The sequence below is a fragment of the Aspergillus sclerotioniger genome, assembly GCF_003184525.1.
Source record: "Aspergillus sclerotioniger CBS 115572 chromosome Unknown BO94scaffold_35, whole genome shotgun sequence".
NCBI classification, from domain to species: Eukaryota; Fungi; Ascomycota; class Eurotiomycetes; order Eurotiales; family Aspergillaceae; genus Aspergillus; species Aspergillus sclerotioniger.
In genome coordinates this window covers 174,270-191,012 of record NW_020291025.1, presented here as the reverse complement: position 1 = coordinate 191,012, position 16,743 = coordinate 174,270, and the positions used below count along the sequence as shown (strand labels likewise).

The following is a 16,743-nucleotide window of genomic DNA, read 5'->3' as shown; positions in this document are numbered from 1 at the left end:
GCTGAGTCCGATCTCTAGTCCGAATATCATCGGAGATCCAGACTGTACAAGCATTGCCCTATCTCAACTTCTTCCACACCCGTCTCGTGCACTTCCCACCCATGCCGCCGGTCCGGCAGGCTAGTCAGGACACCGACACCCCGGCTCCGGACAGTGCATCGTCCAGCACCCCCCATGAAGCCTCGCGCTTCACCTTTGTCCTGGACGGCCACCAGGCCAGCACCCGGAGCCATGCCATGCGTGTCCACTGGACCGAGCGACATCGCGCTCGTCGCGAGAAACGACAGCAACAGGCCTCCCGACAACCCTATCCAACCCTGGCGGCCAAAGCAGCCCTGCCTATCCGCCAACCCTCTCAAAGCTCGACCTCCTCGTCCATCTCGCATCCCTCACCACCCCCATCTCGCATCCCTCACCACAGCCCACTAGGCATCACAACCCAGCTCCTCGTCGGATTCAACCACGCCCTTTCCACCGCCCCCTGGACCCCTTCGACTCATTCCCCATCCGACTAACAACCCAACACCACAAACTCATCCATCACTGTACTCCCCACCATCCCACCCCGTACCACGGATCCTAACCCAAACCCAGGGCTAACCACCCACGCCACCATGATGTTCGAAACCATCCCGGCCCCGAGTTTCAACCCAATGCGCGACGTCTGGTTCCCACTCGACCTCTCCAACCCGGCCTCCTTCAACGCCATCATGGCCCACTCGGCCGCCCATCTGGCCCATTACTACGGCGCTACTACCCCCACCCAGGGCACCAATTCCATCGAAGCCCTACGATTTAAAGCCGACGCGGTCAAAATCCTCAGCCAGTGGCTGAGTGATCCGGACAAGGCGCTTAGCAATGATGCTTTTGCGGCTGTCGTTCGTTTGTTGACCTTTGAAGTGAGTTTGTCCTGTTCCTATACTCCCGCTTAGACAGGAATGCCAACTTCGTAGCGCTATTGGGGCACCGAGGAGGAATGGAAGGTTCATCGCAGTGGATTGCAGCGCATGATTCATGCTAGGGGTGGGTTGCATCAGTTGCATAGTGATTGGAGGTTGGAGTTGGTGGTTGGGTTGTGCGTGCCCTTGCCCCCCTCCCGGCTGAGTGGTTGTGACAGTAAAGCTGATCTGTTGCAAACAGGGTATCGTTAATGTCGAAACCGTCCTGGTTCGAATCTACAAATGATCTCTCCGAAATCTCCGATCATCGTATAGCCACGCAAAGTATCCTGGGCAGTTCTATCGATCTGCACAAGATCCGCTGTCTGTGGCTCATCTCGTTCATCCAAGACATGCGCAATCTAATGGGCATGTGGTCCCGATTATACCTGGACGGACTACTGGGTTTCCCTTCACTCTACGACGCCATTCTCCTCGTGCGAGGGGACTTTGAACACGAAGCCGAACACTCCCACTCCGCGTATCAACCATCCGACTACGACCGTCTGACGTGTCTATTTGCCATTTGTATTCTGGTACAGGGATCCGTGTCGCAGGCCTACTCCGGACCTCATAACGCCTTGACGGTTCTCGATATGGCTCTCGAGACATGTCGTTCGGCGTGGGAGAGTTCCGTGTATCTGCTGCACGCGTTCCTGCACGATCATTTTGTTGATGTGTTTCCCAACGGTGCTCGGACCTTTGCCTACGTTACGCAGATGACGGATGTAGTCAGTCATTTGAGTCTGGAGGCCCATCAGGGGATCGAAAAGTGTTTGCTGAATATGTTGTGTCGCACACGACGGAGTAAATTGCCCTTTTATGTTGATGATGGGGGAACGCCGGATTCGTTGCTTTCCACGGTTCATGGGTATTGACCTGGGTGAACCCTACTGATTAGCTATTTCAATTACCGCAATGCATTTAATGTGTCTAATCATCCTCCAAACTTTCCAACAGCCCCGCGGAGGGTGCAAAGAATGTCCCTCCCGTGATCGGGGTCGAAAAGTCCAAAATCCGATCATGTTTCCCCCTCGGTTCTCCGACAAACATCCTCTCCAGCATCTTCTCAATCACCCACAACCGTGCCGTATATCCAATGAAATATGTCCCGAATTCGCCTTTCCCAGGGGCGCCAAAGGGCATATTATCCCTGACAATCTCATGTTCATTCCCGTTCTCATCCTCGATCGTAGCGAGGGACTTGTGTGATTGCTGCGCGCCATCCTCTGCATCGTCTAATTCGATGTTATCCGCTTTCGTCCGACCGATTATAGCTTCTTGTTGTTCTGTCGAGAGCGATTTCCATGCTGTCATGTTGTGCAGGTATTTCTGTACCACGATGTAACTCCCCCCGACCCCCGCTGCGTCTGCTTCCTGGGTGACTAGCACTGCCTCAGGCACAGCAGGTCCGATGGGATTGGCTGTTCCGTCCACGAACCCTAAGAGGTCCCGCATGTCGAAATAGCGAAACCCCTCTGTTTCGTCAACGACCGTGACTGCGTCGCCAAGCCGATTGAGGAGTTGGCGCTCGAATTCGAAACATAGATCGCGACGTTCAGAGCGGATATGGAAGAGGAGGTCGCCGGGGGTGGAGATGGCGGTGTGTTTGTCGCCTTTGATTTCAGGGAAGGGATGGAGTTCGGACGGACGGGGAAGACGGGTGAGCGGGTCCCAGATGGAAGAGCCGATGCCGACGGTGCAGGTGAAGAGGGCGGAGAGGTCGCGGATGGTGATGTTTTTGGTGAGATCGGAGAGGGAGGCGAGGGTGGTGCGGACGGTGGAGAGGGCGGAGGGGTGAGTGGTGCTGGGGTTGATGGTGAGGATGAGGAAGGTTGCGAATTGCGTGAGGGGGGCGTCGACGTTTTGGGGTCGGATGGTGGTTCGGGAGGTCATGGTGGTGGTGCTTTGGAGATGGTGGTGTGGTTTTATTGAGGGGGATAGGCGATGGCGATGGTTGGTGAAGGGGGAGAGGTGTTTTGGGGATAGGAATGGGGATATGAGGCGGCGGTGGGAATGAGAGTGGAATGGCCGGATGAATGGCCGGGACGTATCACGGGCGATGATATTACCAATCCGGTGCATGATGGGAGGGTTCTACGGAGTAGGAGGGGAAGGGAGGGAGGGGATTCGCAGTTGGCGACAAGGAAGGATAGATATCTAGCTGAGCTGTCCAGAGTCAAAGAATGCAGCTGAGCATAAGACAGCCAATGATTGGCCCGATAGGCCTTCCCCATCCGGGCGCGTGCAGGTGTCAGTCGATGACATCAGATCCGGAATCCTATTTCTGATGCCCCTCGTATCGGGCCCGGTTTATCGCCGATACTACTCAGGAACATTAGCACGATGCTGGACAATAATGTTAAGACCGTCTTGTGCTTGTGGCCCCACAGCAGCCTGGACCGTGCGATATTCCGCCACCCCTTCACATTCTCCCATCCGAGGTGAAACCTTTTGCAACATTTCTGATGCCGGAAAAAACAACTCCCCACACGCGAATCAAATTTTTGAAATTTATGCCATAACCACAAGGCCTACAGGCCTCATACTTCATATAGTTACATTTAATATGACTAGCAATATTTCAATATTACTTTTATAAGGTTTTATCTTGTGATGATATTAAAATAACATCTTAAATAAATCTATAACTAATCTTAGTAGCTAACATGGAAATCTTTATACCAAATTTAATATAATATATAATTAACTAATAGTATAATATAAGAATAATGCTTAATTATATACAGATAGATTAAACTAATCTTTCTAAACTAATATTATAATTTTTTAAGACAGTCCTGAAGACTACAGAACTGCTTACTACAGTTAATTCAAATCATAATCTAAGATATAAACTGAAAGAGTTTAGTAATTACTTCTAACAAGAGTTTATCTAACTCTACTATAATATTATTACAGTTAAAATCTAAATCAATCTTAAAAATATAAGACTCTCTGTTATAAATAAAGAGACCTATATAAATATAATATATAAAAAATCTAGTTATTATTTCCAGTAATTATAGATACTTCTATAATAATATATACAGCAGAAAGAAAGACTTCTAAGATTACTTTCTATAAACTAAATAAAGATAAAAGAATTATTAGAGGTGCGTAGGGAGATGTAGAACAATACAATGTTAGCCTTGAAGATCAGGCTAGGTCTTATATTGCAAGTCTATAGAATATGAACAATGCATACATGCAGTAAAACTGATCACTGGCCTTCCAGAGTTTCCAGTAACTAGCATGATAGATATTTCACCAGATTACCTGACTATACAGATCACTTAATTAGATAGCTGTTACAGACCCCTGCTAGCTGAACGAACTAGTAAGGCGGACTCGTTAGGCAGAAGGCTACGTCCGGAAGGCAAGGACTCTTATCAAGTAGAATCCTGATCTGAGTAACCTACAAACTGGGACGGTTACACAACACATAACCACGACAGACATGTCACCGACATGCTAGAACATGGCAGCGCTACAACAGAACATGGCAGCACTATGATATATCATGGCGATGCCATGACAAGGGATAGGATATAAGGACGCTCTTTCATGTACTTAGCTAGTTCTGTTCCTCATGCTTAATAACACTGTCTTTAAGTAACCATACGTTTTGGTAAAGCTTAGCAACAATACTCGTCCGTACTTACTTACAGATAGCTGCGCGGCATTATCTGGCCTTACTTCTCTTCTTCTGTTCAGGACCAGTTCTCTTTAGATAGTCATCGACCTAACTTACCTTGATTCAGATCAGAGGTACGACTCGGAATAGAAGCTAAGCTAATAGGAACAGGGAGAAGCGATCCTAGGGTTTGATACATTGAGCACCAGTCAGTACGAGTGTTAATCAGTGATAACTATTCATTATATTAACTATATCGAACTCATCGCGTGTCCCACAGCAGCAGGGCCTGATAACACAAGAACTAATGAATATGGTTGATTAGTTGTAAGAAAGCATCACTATCTTAAAACAATAAAACCAGTTACTTGAAGATTGCTTAGCAGTCAAATCTGTTAAGGTCTGACCACCCAAGCTATTCGACAGCAATTGAGCGAAGCTCAGGGCTTTCTTGACCCAGTTAGATCTGTATCTCAGCATGAATAAAGAAAAGCTCAAGAATAAGAAAGATAAGATCTTTTTCACGTTTACTTACCTGATTAAAACAGTATTTAATTAGTTTAAACCATACATCCGTGAATGATAAGAGAAGTCAGTAAGTAATCAAGATAATAATATAAAATAACTCTTTACTAGTTATGCCAGATTTAAACAGTGTCTTAAACAGATATTCAGAGATATTAATATAGTATAAAATATTAAGCAAAAATTATAGTAACTTAAGCAGACTGGATCAGTATTTAAGTATACTTCAGAGTTTTTGTAAGTCACCAGTTACTTAGATTAAAATGATAACGCCTATATTACATGATTTAAAGAAGGATTTAAGATAGAGATCCAAGAAAAACTCATCTAGCAAGAACGATCAAACACATTATTAAAGATGATTAAAACAGTAATCAAGATTGATAATAAGTTATATGAATATAATATAAAATAATAAAAGAATTAATAAATCAGTGGGTCTATATTTTAATGAAATAGCCAATCAGGTTACCAAGCCAATAACAGAAGGTCAGTACAATCTAGAAGCTTGGAATACAAAGATCCTTACAGATCAAAACCAATGAAGCTAGATGCAGCACAGCATCAGACTCAACAGACTCAAATATCTAAAAAGAAACTCAAACAGCGCAAATAAGACCACTTGTACTTTAACTGCGGTAAAGCAGATCACCAGTTAAAGAACTATAGTCAGAAACAGTAACAGCCTTAAAAGCAATTAAGAGCTACGAACCAAGATCAAGACAGAGAAGTCTATAATATCACTACTATTCAGTACAAAGTTTGGACAGAACCTGTAATGCAGATATCAGATAGCAAGAAGTTATATATTATTTAACATAATCAGCTATCAGAGAATAGAATACGCCGTGATTAGTTAAGATAACAGGCCATCTTAAATAAGCTAATAATACTATTCAGTTAATAAGAAAGTTGATAATTATCTATATCATTAGTTTGGACTATAGAAGTTAATAATAATAGTTATAAGCTAGTTTTAAAAAATAATTATTCCAGTATAGTTTAAGACAAATTCAAACCATTAGATAAAGAATATAATATATTATATAAAGACCTTAAATCTAGTAAGAAGAGACTTAATAAGATACCTAATATCCTGAAAAAACCCTTATTAAAAATTAGTAAATCTTATCTATCGCAGCGAGACAAGGACAAGAAGGACTAAAAGAACAATAAAAAAGACATTGTTTATTGATTAGACCATATCTTGAGAAAGATCTTAAAGAACCTAGTATAATTTTATCTAAAACTTAAAACGATCATACAGCATTGTCTATATTAGGATTTAAGATATTGGAAATTATAAAACAAGACTTAGAAATAATATTTATAAAGATACTCTTATTACCCAAAAGTTTGTTTAATATATAGATAAGATAATATTAATTATTATTACTAATTATTAAAAATTAGCCAGAAAATAAACATTGCAGGAACAGAATCTTAATATAATAAACCATATCTATATATTCATTTTAAAGAAAGTAGAGATTATTAAAGATATAATAAACTCTTTTAGCTTATATACTACATGAACACATGCTTAATATATTATAATTAGAAATATATTATTAACTACTAATCTAAGATACTGGAAATAATTAAGACTAAGATAAGTCACTGTCTATATACTATCTTTGATTGCGCGTGTAAAAAATATTAGAAATACTTTTACCATAAATTAATATATTAATTAATATATTTTAATAATCAGTACATGATTCACTACACAGTAAAAATAAAAGGCTCAAGATTTCTAAGAAGATATCTACAGCAGCTAGTACCTAACTAGCCAGAACAGTAGTTAGTAGCCACTAAGTTAAGGCCATACTTAAAGATTTAAGTAATTATATTAAGTTAACTAGCCCAAGTACTGATAGACTCTGGAGTAATCGGAAACTTCATGAACCTGTGATTTATATAATAACTTAAGATACTTAGATAATAAAAAACAGAATCTAAACTAATTATAAAACTAAATAGAGAGAATTTGAGAACTTTTATATTAACAGTCAAGTTAGGAATTATATTTATAATTATAAAGAATCATTACAAGTATATAGACTTTAATATAACATCTTTAAAACAGTATAATATTATGTTAGAAATTCTATAACTCAGAAATCATAATCTATAAATTAATTAAAAGACTGAGAGTCTCTAATTTATAAATTATAATTATCCAAGACAATGCCAGCAAGAACCAGATATAGAGTCTAGATCTATACAGCTTGCTATACAGTAAGAAGCTAAAGCAAGGACTAAACAATTTATCAAGAAAAGATTAAGAATACTATAAAAGCCTAACACACCAGATATTAGAGATAACTTAAAGAAAAATAATATCTCAAGTATAGTTATATAAATAATAACAGCAATCAAGCTATCACAGAAAGATTAGCTTATAAAATTATTAAAATAGATATTAATAATAACAGAAAAGTACTGAAAGTACAGTATTAACAGTACTAATATAAAGATTAAGATAACTATCTAAGGATTAGAAGATTTATAAGAACTTCTAGCTGTAATTAAAAATAATATATAGATCTTATCACAATATAAGAGATTTAAAGACTTGTTCAAATACCTAGAGTAACCTGAATTATCTCAGTACGGAAAGTATAACCATACTATTTTTATAAAGAAAAAAAAGTTACTAATATATAAAAAGATTTATCTAATATCTAAAAAAAATTACAGATACTATAAGAATATATCAATAATTAGCTAATTAAAAATAATATTAGATCTTTAAAGTCATTAGCAGGACATAGAGTCCTATTTATACTAAAAAAAGACAGTAGTTTACAACTATACATGGATTATTAATTATTAAATATTATTATAATCAAGGATTAACACCTGTTATCTTTGATTTTAGAAATTCAGGACAAGATACAAGAAATAAAGTGGTTTATTAAGCTTAATATTATAAATATATATTATTATATACGCATCATAGAAGACAAAGAATAGAAAACTGTATTTAGAATAAAATATAGATACTTTAAATACTTGATTATATTATTTAGATTTACTAATATATCAGCATCATTTCAGTAATATATTAATAAGATTCTGGGAGAATATCTTGATAGATTTATAATTATTTATTTAGATAACATATTAATCTTCTCAAAGACTAAGAAAGAATATATAAAGTATATAAGATTAGTTTTATATAAACTATATCTATATTAGTTATAATATAAGTTAAAGAAGTATGAATTCTATATATAGAAAACAGAGTTTTTGAAATATTGGATATTTATGGAGAGAATCTATACTGAGTAAGCTAAAGTATAAGCTATATAGGATTAGTCTTAATCTAGAAATCTGAAAGAACTACAGTAGTTTATTAGATTAATTAATTATTATTAATGATTTGTAGACAGATATACTATCTATATAATACTATTCTTTAAGCTTATAAAGAAGTTAAAGAAGTATTAATAAAGAGAACCATAGTAGAATATATTTAAAGACATTAAGCAGCAACTTACCATATTACTAATACTTATACAGCACGATCTGGAAAAAGAAACTACTATCAAGACTGATATATTAAACTATACTGTTGGTATGCATATGACGTAATCTAGAGAAAATAAAAAGTTAAGATTAATTATATTTTATTTAAGAAAGTTGGTTCAAGCAGAACTCAACTACAACATTTATAATAAGAAATTACTAACTATAATAATAACATTTAAGTAGTGGAGGGTCTATCTTGAAGAAGTAAAATATACTGTTATTATAAAAATAAACCATAAGAATTTAACCTACTTCATGATAATTAAAGAGTTGACCAGAAGGCAGACATAATAGACTAAGATTCTGTCATAATATAACTTTAGAATTATATATTATAAGAGAGTAGAGAATAAATATGCAGATATACTGAGCCGCAGACTAGACTATAAACTAGATAAGAAAGCTATTAAACCGGCCATTCTGAAACAGAATATGGATAGGTTGATCAGTTATAATAAAGCTAATCTAATAATAATACTAGAAATAGATAATAACTTAATTAGATAATTAACTAATAATATAAAAAATAATAAAATACTTTAGAAGATGAGTAAGGACTTACCAGACAAGATTACTATGAATAAAAATAGACTAGCTTATTTTTTAAGATTAATCTTTATACCAATTATAATAAAAATAAAGATTATGGCTAGATACTATGATAAACCACTCAAGAGTCACTTAGAAGTAGAAAAGATAATTAAACTAATTATAAAGAATTACTATATTCTGAATCTTAGATAAAAAATATATGATTATATTAGACAATATAAGACTTATATTAGAAATAAATTTACAAGATACTAGCCTTATAAATAAATATAAGTATAAAAGGTGCCACAGCAGCTATAAAAATAGATAATAATTAACTTTATTAGTCTACTACTAAAATCAGAAAAGTTTAATACTATCATGATTATTACTGATCATCTTACTAAATATATCTATCTTATATTAAGTAAGATAATAATAACAGTAATACAGATAGTAAAACTATTTCTAGAAAATATTATTATATATTACAGAATATTAAAGTATATTATATTAAATAGAGATAAGTTATTTATCTTAAAGTTCTAGAGATCACTTGCAGATCTCATGAAAATTAAAAAATAAATAATAATAACTTACTATCTACAAACAAATAAATAAATAAAAAGAATTAATTAGATAATTAAATAATATTTAAGATATTATATAAACTACCAGCAAGATGATTAGATAAACTTATTATTAATAATATAGTTCTTATATAATAATATCAGTTATTTAACTATTAGAGTCTTATTATTTTATATTAATTACAGTTACTATTCCAGGTTTCTAGAAACATTATTAAGAAAATAACAAGTTACTGATATAATTAAGAATATTATTATATTTATAAAAAATATATATTTACAGTTATCCTGGAATATTAAGTTCATGAACTTATATAATAAGATATATTATAATCATAAATATAGAAAGAAACCTAATCTAAAAAGAGAAAAGAAAGTGTTCTTACTCTGCAGAAACATTAAGACAAAATAATCAAGTTAGAAACTTGATTATTATAAGTTAAGACTATTTATTATTAAAGATAAGAAGAGATTAGTTAACTATAAGTTAAGGTTGCCAAAATCGATGAGCAAAATTCATTCAGTATTTTATATCTTATTATTAGAACCTGTACCAAAGAACACTAGAATCACAGAAAAAGTGGAGATTGATAATAATACAGAAAAAAAATATAAAGTTAAAAAGATCCTGGACTATAAGAAGATCAGTAATAAGTTAAAGTATCTAGTAAAATAGGTAGAATATAATATCTCAGAAAATATGTGGAAACTTATCAAGAATTTAATAAACTGTTACTAGCTTGTTGTCAAACCCTAGGATCGCTTCTCCCTGTTCCTGTTAGCTTAGCTCCCGTTCCAATACGTACCTTGTGAACTGAATCAAAGGTAGTCAGGCTGTTGACTATCTAAAGATGACTTGATCTGAACAAGAGAAGAGAAGTAAGGCCAGATAGTGCCACGCAGCTATCCGTAAGTAAGTGCAGACGAGTGTTGTCACTAAGCTCTACCAAAACGTAGATTACTTAAAGATAATTTGAATTGAGCACGAAGAACAGAACTAGCTAAGTATATAAAAGAGTATCCTTATATCCTATCCTTCATATACCATTTCATATACTATTCAGGGTAGATCAAGGATCAATCTAATCATGTTCCTGGATTCTGTATACCATATCATATATCCTCAATAGTAGATCTGATGGTAGATGGTCACGTGACACAGCGTTGCCTCGGGTATTACCCCAACCAGGATCTTACTTAATAAGAGTTACTGGCTGCCTGAGTCCTTCCTGGTTATTACTTTTCTGCCTGACAAGTCTGCTTCTGCTAGTAACCTGGCTAGCAGGGGTCTGTAACATCACTCTCCCTTCTTCAAGGTTTCTTATCCTTAAGAAATATAAAGATACGTGTTCCTCCTGTATCAGTTGAGTTTTCTTAATTTCTCTTTTTCCTATGATGGTCTATCATGTCTTATTATTGCGCTAATCGCGACCGGGTGAAGAAACGCATTCATCAGTCTAACAAGATTTATAATAACAGTTTTATCATCAAAAGTTCTTATAAACATTATTTCCTAAAAGATATTTCTTGTATCATGGATTTAAAGAGCTGAAATTGTGCTGCCTGCACTTATCATGACCGAAAATATGAAAAACAATTTCACAGTGATAGAGAATGGAATGATTTAAAACACAATCAATCAGATATATAAAACAAACTCACTAAGATTCTTGCTGAGCAGGCCCGTATTGCTGCCAAAGTGGCTTGCTTGTTTAAACAACAGCAGTTTCTAAAAGATCATGGCGAGCGGATGTTGGATCACGACTCGACTATATTAAAGCAGCTGGATGAGGAGGATCCCCCAAGCACTGAGGATCTCCAAGAGCTAGAGCATCTGGCTGACAAACACGACGCCGCTCAACTTGCCGCTGCGTCAGATACTCCTAGTCTGACTCAGTTAGTTGGTTCCTCTTTATTCTGGGCGAACTTCGATCTGTCTATCGGTAGTACTGCTCCACAAGCTGGTAGTAGCCTGTCAAATTCTTGATAGGTTTCCACGTGTTTTCTGAGATATCATATCCTACCTATTTCACCAGATACTTTAATCTGTCACTAATCTTCTTATAGTCCAGGATCTTTTTAACTTCATATTCTTCCTTGGTATTATTATTAATCTCCATGTTTTCTGTGATTCTAGCGTTCCTTAATACAGGTTCTAACAATAAGATATAAAACACTGGATAAATTTTACTTATTGATTTTGGCAACCTTAACTTATAGTTAACCAGTCTCTTCTTGTCTTTAATAACAAATAATCCTAGTTTATGATGGTCAAGCTTCTAACTTAATCATTTTATCTTAATATTTCTGTGAAGTAAGAATATCTTCTCCCCTCTTTTAAGGTCAGGTTCTCTTCTATATCTGTAATTATAGTACATCTTGCTATACAAGTTCATAAACTTAATGTTTCAAGACAACTGTAAGTGCATGTTTCCCATAAATATAACAATATTCTCAGCTATATTAATAACTTGCTATCTTCCCAATAACATTTCCAGAAACCTCAGATAATATCTATAATTAATATAGAACAGTAATGTCAAACCCTAGGATCGCTTCTCCCTGTTCCTGTTAGCTTAGCTCCCGTTCCGATACGTACCTTGTGAACTGAATCAAAGGTAGTCAGGTTGTTAACTATCTAAAGATGACTTGTTCTGAACAGAAGAAGAGAAGTAAGGCCAGATAGTGCCGCGCAGCTATCTGTAAGTAAGTGTGGACAAGTATTATTACTAAGCTCTACCAAAACATATGGTTACTTAAAGACAAGTAGATTGAGCATGAAGAACAGAACTAACTAAGTACATAAAGGAGTGTCCTTATATATCCATCCTTTGTATACCATTCCGTATACCGTTCCGTATACCATTAGCATATACCATATACCTGACCATATACCCTTTTGTATACCTGCAGTCACGTGACTCGTGACACGTAGCGGCTCAGTTCAGGTCTTCCCTGATAAGGGTTACATCTTCCCGAGTACAGCCCTTCTGCCTGATGTAATCACCTCACTAGTCTCTTTAGCTAACAGGGGTCCGTAACACCACCTCCCTCCTTTTAAGGTTCTTGTCCCTAGGAACATAAAGGTGAGTACCCCCGTGTGCATGTTGGCTGGGTTCTTTAGTTCTTTTCCCTTCTAAGGATGGGTTATTATGTCTAAACGCGACAAGTATGCTGACAACAAACGTTTATCTGATAGGATCAAAAACTCTGGTTATCCTGTTAACACCCCTTGTGCCTTCTGTTTCTCTCAGGGTAAGATCTGCATCATGAGTTTGTCTGCTCAAAGTAAGAAATATTCAGCTTGTGTCTTGCGCGGTTATAAGTACGAAAAACAGTTCCATAGTAACCGAGAATAAGATAAGCTCAAGTGAAATGAGTGAAAAGTTGCAGCCAATCTTGTAATGATTTAACAGTAATTTCTGTAATATTCTGAAAAGATGAATTAAGTAATAATAAAGGTCATTCACTTGTAAAAACATTAACAGTTTCTAAAAGATTATGGTGGTCGGATGTTAAATCACGACTCAAATATGTTAGAATAACTGGATGATAAGGATCCTCCAAGCGCCAAGGACCTCTGAGAGCTAGAGTGTCTGGCTGATGAACACAACACCGCTCAACTTACCGCTGCGTCAGACACTCCTAGTCTGACTCAGTTGATTGGTTCCCCTTCTTTTTGGGCGAACTTCGACCTGTCTGTCAGTGGTACTGCTCCACAAGCTGGTAGCAGCCTGTTAAATTCTCGATAGGTTCCCACGTGTTTTCTGAGATATCATACTCTACCTATTTTATCAGATACTTTGATCTGCTGCTAATCTTCTTGTGATCTAGAATCTTTTTAACTTTATATTCTTACTCTATATTATCATTAATCTTCACATTTTCTGTGATTTTAGCATTCTTTGGTATGGGTTCTAATAATAAGATATAAAATACTGGATGAATTTTGCTCATTGATTTTAGCAATCTTAACTTATAGTTAACTGGTCTCTTCTTATCTTTGATAACAAATAATCCTAGCTTGTGATAGTCAAGCTTCTGACTTAATCATTTTATCTTAATATTTCTACAAAGTAGGAATATCTTCTTCCTTTTTTTAAGATCAGGTTTCCTTTTATATTTATGATTATAGTATATCTTGCTATGCAAGTTCATAAACTTGATATCTTAGAATAACTATAGATACATGTTTCCCATAAATATAACAATATTCTCAATTATATCAGTAACTTGCTACTTCTCTAATAACATTTCTAGAAATCTCGGATAATATCTGTAATTAATATAAAATAATGATACTTTAATAATTAAGTAACTAATATTATTATATAAGAACTGTGCCATCAGTAACAGATTTACTTAATTATTTTACTAATAGTTTATATAATATCTCAGATATTATTTAATTACTTGGTTAATTCTTTCTATTTATCTATTTATTTGCGGGTGATAAGTTATTATTATTTATTCTTTTATTTTTATAAGATCTGCGAGTGATCTCTAGAACTTCAAGATAAATAACTTATCTTAATCCAATATAATATACTTTAATATCTTATAATATATAACAATGTTTTCTAGAAATAGTTCTGCTATCTATATTACTGTTATTATTATCTTACTCAGTACAAGATAGATATATTTAATAAGATAATTAATAATAACTATAATAGTATCAAACCCTTCCGATTCCAGTAGTAGATTAATAAAGTTAATTATTATCTATTTTTATAATTATTATAACACCTTCTATACTTGTATTTATCCATAGAGCTAGTATCTTACAGACTTATCTCTGATATAAGTCTCACATTATTTAATATAATCATATATTTTCTGTCTGAGGTTCGGAATGTAGTAATTCCTCATAATTAATTCAATTATCTTTTCTACTTTTAGATAATCTTTAAGCGGTTTATCATGATATTTAGCTATAATCTCTATCCTCATTACAATTAATATAAAGATTAATCTGTGAAAGTGCGCTAGTCTATTTTCATTAATAATAATCTTATCTAGTAAGTCCTTACTTATTTCTTGGAGTATTTTATCATTTTTCATGCTTTCAGCCAATCACTTAGTTAGGTTACTACTTATTTTCAATATTACTATTAAGTTAGCCTTATTATAGCTGATTGACCTATCTGTATTTTGCTTCAGGATGGCCAGTTCAATAGCCTTTCCGCTTAATTCATAGTCTGGCCTGCGGCTCAGCGTATCTGTATATCTATTCTCTATTTTCTTGCAGTATATGATTCTGAAGTCATATTATAACAGAATCTCAGCCCATTGTACCTGCCTTCTGGTTAACTCTTTAGTTGTCATGAAGTAGATTAAGTTCTTATAGTCTATCTTTATAATAACAGTATGCTTTGTTTCTTTAAGATAGACCCTCCACTGCTTGAATACTATTACTATAGCTAGCAATTCCTTGTTATAAATGTCATAGTTAAGTTCTGCTTGAACCAACTTCCTTAAATAGAATATAATCAGTCTTGGTTTTCTGTCTTCTCCGGGTTGTATCATACGCATACTAACAACGTAGTCTGATATATTGATTTTAATGATTATTTCTTTCTCTAGATTGTGCTGTATAAGTATTAGTGACATGGTAAGTCACTGCTTGATATCTTTAAACACGCTCTGCTGTGGTTCTTTCCACTGATACTTCTTTAACTTCTTTATAAGCTTGAAAAATAGTGTTATATAGATGGCGTATCCGTCTACAAATCATTGATAGTAGTTAACTAATCTAATGAACTGCTGTAGTTCTTTCAGATTTCTAGGTTAAGACTAATCCTGTATAGCTTGTACCTTGGCTTACTCAGTATGGATTTTTTTTATAGATATCCAATATTTCAGAAACTCTGTTTCCTGTATATAGAATTCATACTTCTTCAGCTTATATTATAACTAATATAGATATAGTTTGTATAGAATTAATCTTATATATCTTATATATTCTTTCTTAATCTTCAAGAAGATTAATATGTTATCTAGATAAATAATTATAAATCTATCAAGATGTTTTTTCAGAACTTTATTAATATATTACTGAAATAATGCTGGTGCGTTAATAAGCCTAAATAATATAATCAAGTACTTAAAGTATCTATACTTTATTCTAAACACAGTTTTCCATTCTTTACCTTCTGCAATGTGTATATAATAATATATATTTATAATATCAAGCTTAATAAACCACTTCATTCCTTATATCTTATCTTGAATTTCTGAAATCAAAGATAACAGATACTAATTCTTAATCATAATAATATTTAATAGTCAATAATCCACGCATAGCCGTAAATTACTATTCTTTTTTAATATAAATAAGACTTTATATTCTGCTAGTGACTTTAAAGGCCTGATATTATCTTTAGTTAACTAATTATTAATATATTCTTATAATACCTATAATTCTTTCTTAAATATCAGATAAATCTTTCTATATACTAGTAACTTTTCTTCTTTTATAAGAATAATATGGTCATACTTTCTATACTGAGATAATTTAGATTACTCTAGCTGCTTGAATAAGTCTTTAAATCTCTTATACTATAATAGAATCTGTGTATTACTCTTAATTACAGCTAGAAGTTCCCATAAATCTTCTAGTCTCTAGATAGTTATCTTGACCTCAGTGTTAAAACTATTAATACTGTACTTGTGGTACTCTTCTGTTGTTGTTAATATCTATCTTAATAATTCTATAAGTTAATCTCTTTATAATGGCTTGATTACTGTTATTACTTGTATAACTATACTTAAAATATTATTTTTCTCTAAGTTATCTCTGATACCTGGTGCGTTAGGCTTTCGTGGTAATCTTAATCTTTCTTTGTTAGGTTACTTAGTCCTTATTTTAGCTTCATGCTGAGTAGTAGGCTGTATAGATCCAGACCCTATATCTGGTCCTTGCTGGTGTTATCTTGGGTAATCATAATTTATGAATTAGAGATTCTTAGTTTTTTAATCAATC

At 34.5% G+C, this 16,743-nt stretch overlaps 2 protein-coding genes across 2 annotated transcripts; one reads left to right on the top strand and one right to left on the bottom strand.

Annotated features, from left to right (window-relative positions):
* Positions 1-101: 101 nt before the first annotated feature.
* BO94DRAFT_560242 (uncharacterized protein) lies at positions 102-1,816 on the top strand (the record flags this gene model as incomplete). Its single annotated transcript, XM_025614134.1, has 5 exons — positions 102-373; positions 430-545; positions 595-899; positions 954-1,075; positions 1,141-1,816. The coding sequence occupies 5 exons, from the start codon at positions 102-104 to the stop codon at positions 1,814-1,816; spliced, it is 1,491 nt and encodes a 496-aa protein (XP_025463024.1).
* A 55-nt stretch (positions 1,817-1,871) lies between these two features.
* On the bottom strand, positions 1,872-2,834 carry BO94DRAFT_476225 (Dyp-type peroxidase; the record flags this gene model as incomplete). Its single annotated transcript, XM_025608597.1, has 1 exon — positions 1,872-2,834. One exon carries the CDS (start codon positions 2,832-2,834, stop codon positions 1,872-1,874), a length of 963 nt encoding a protein of 320 aa, XP_025463023.1.
* Positions 2,835-16,743: the final 13,909 nt, after the last annotated feature.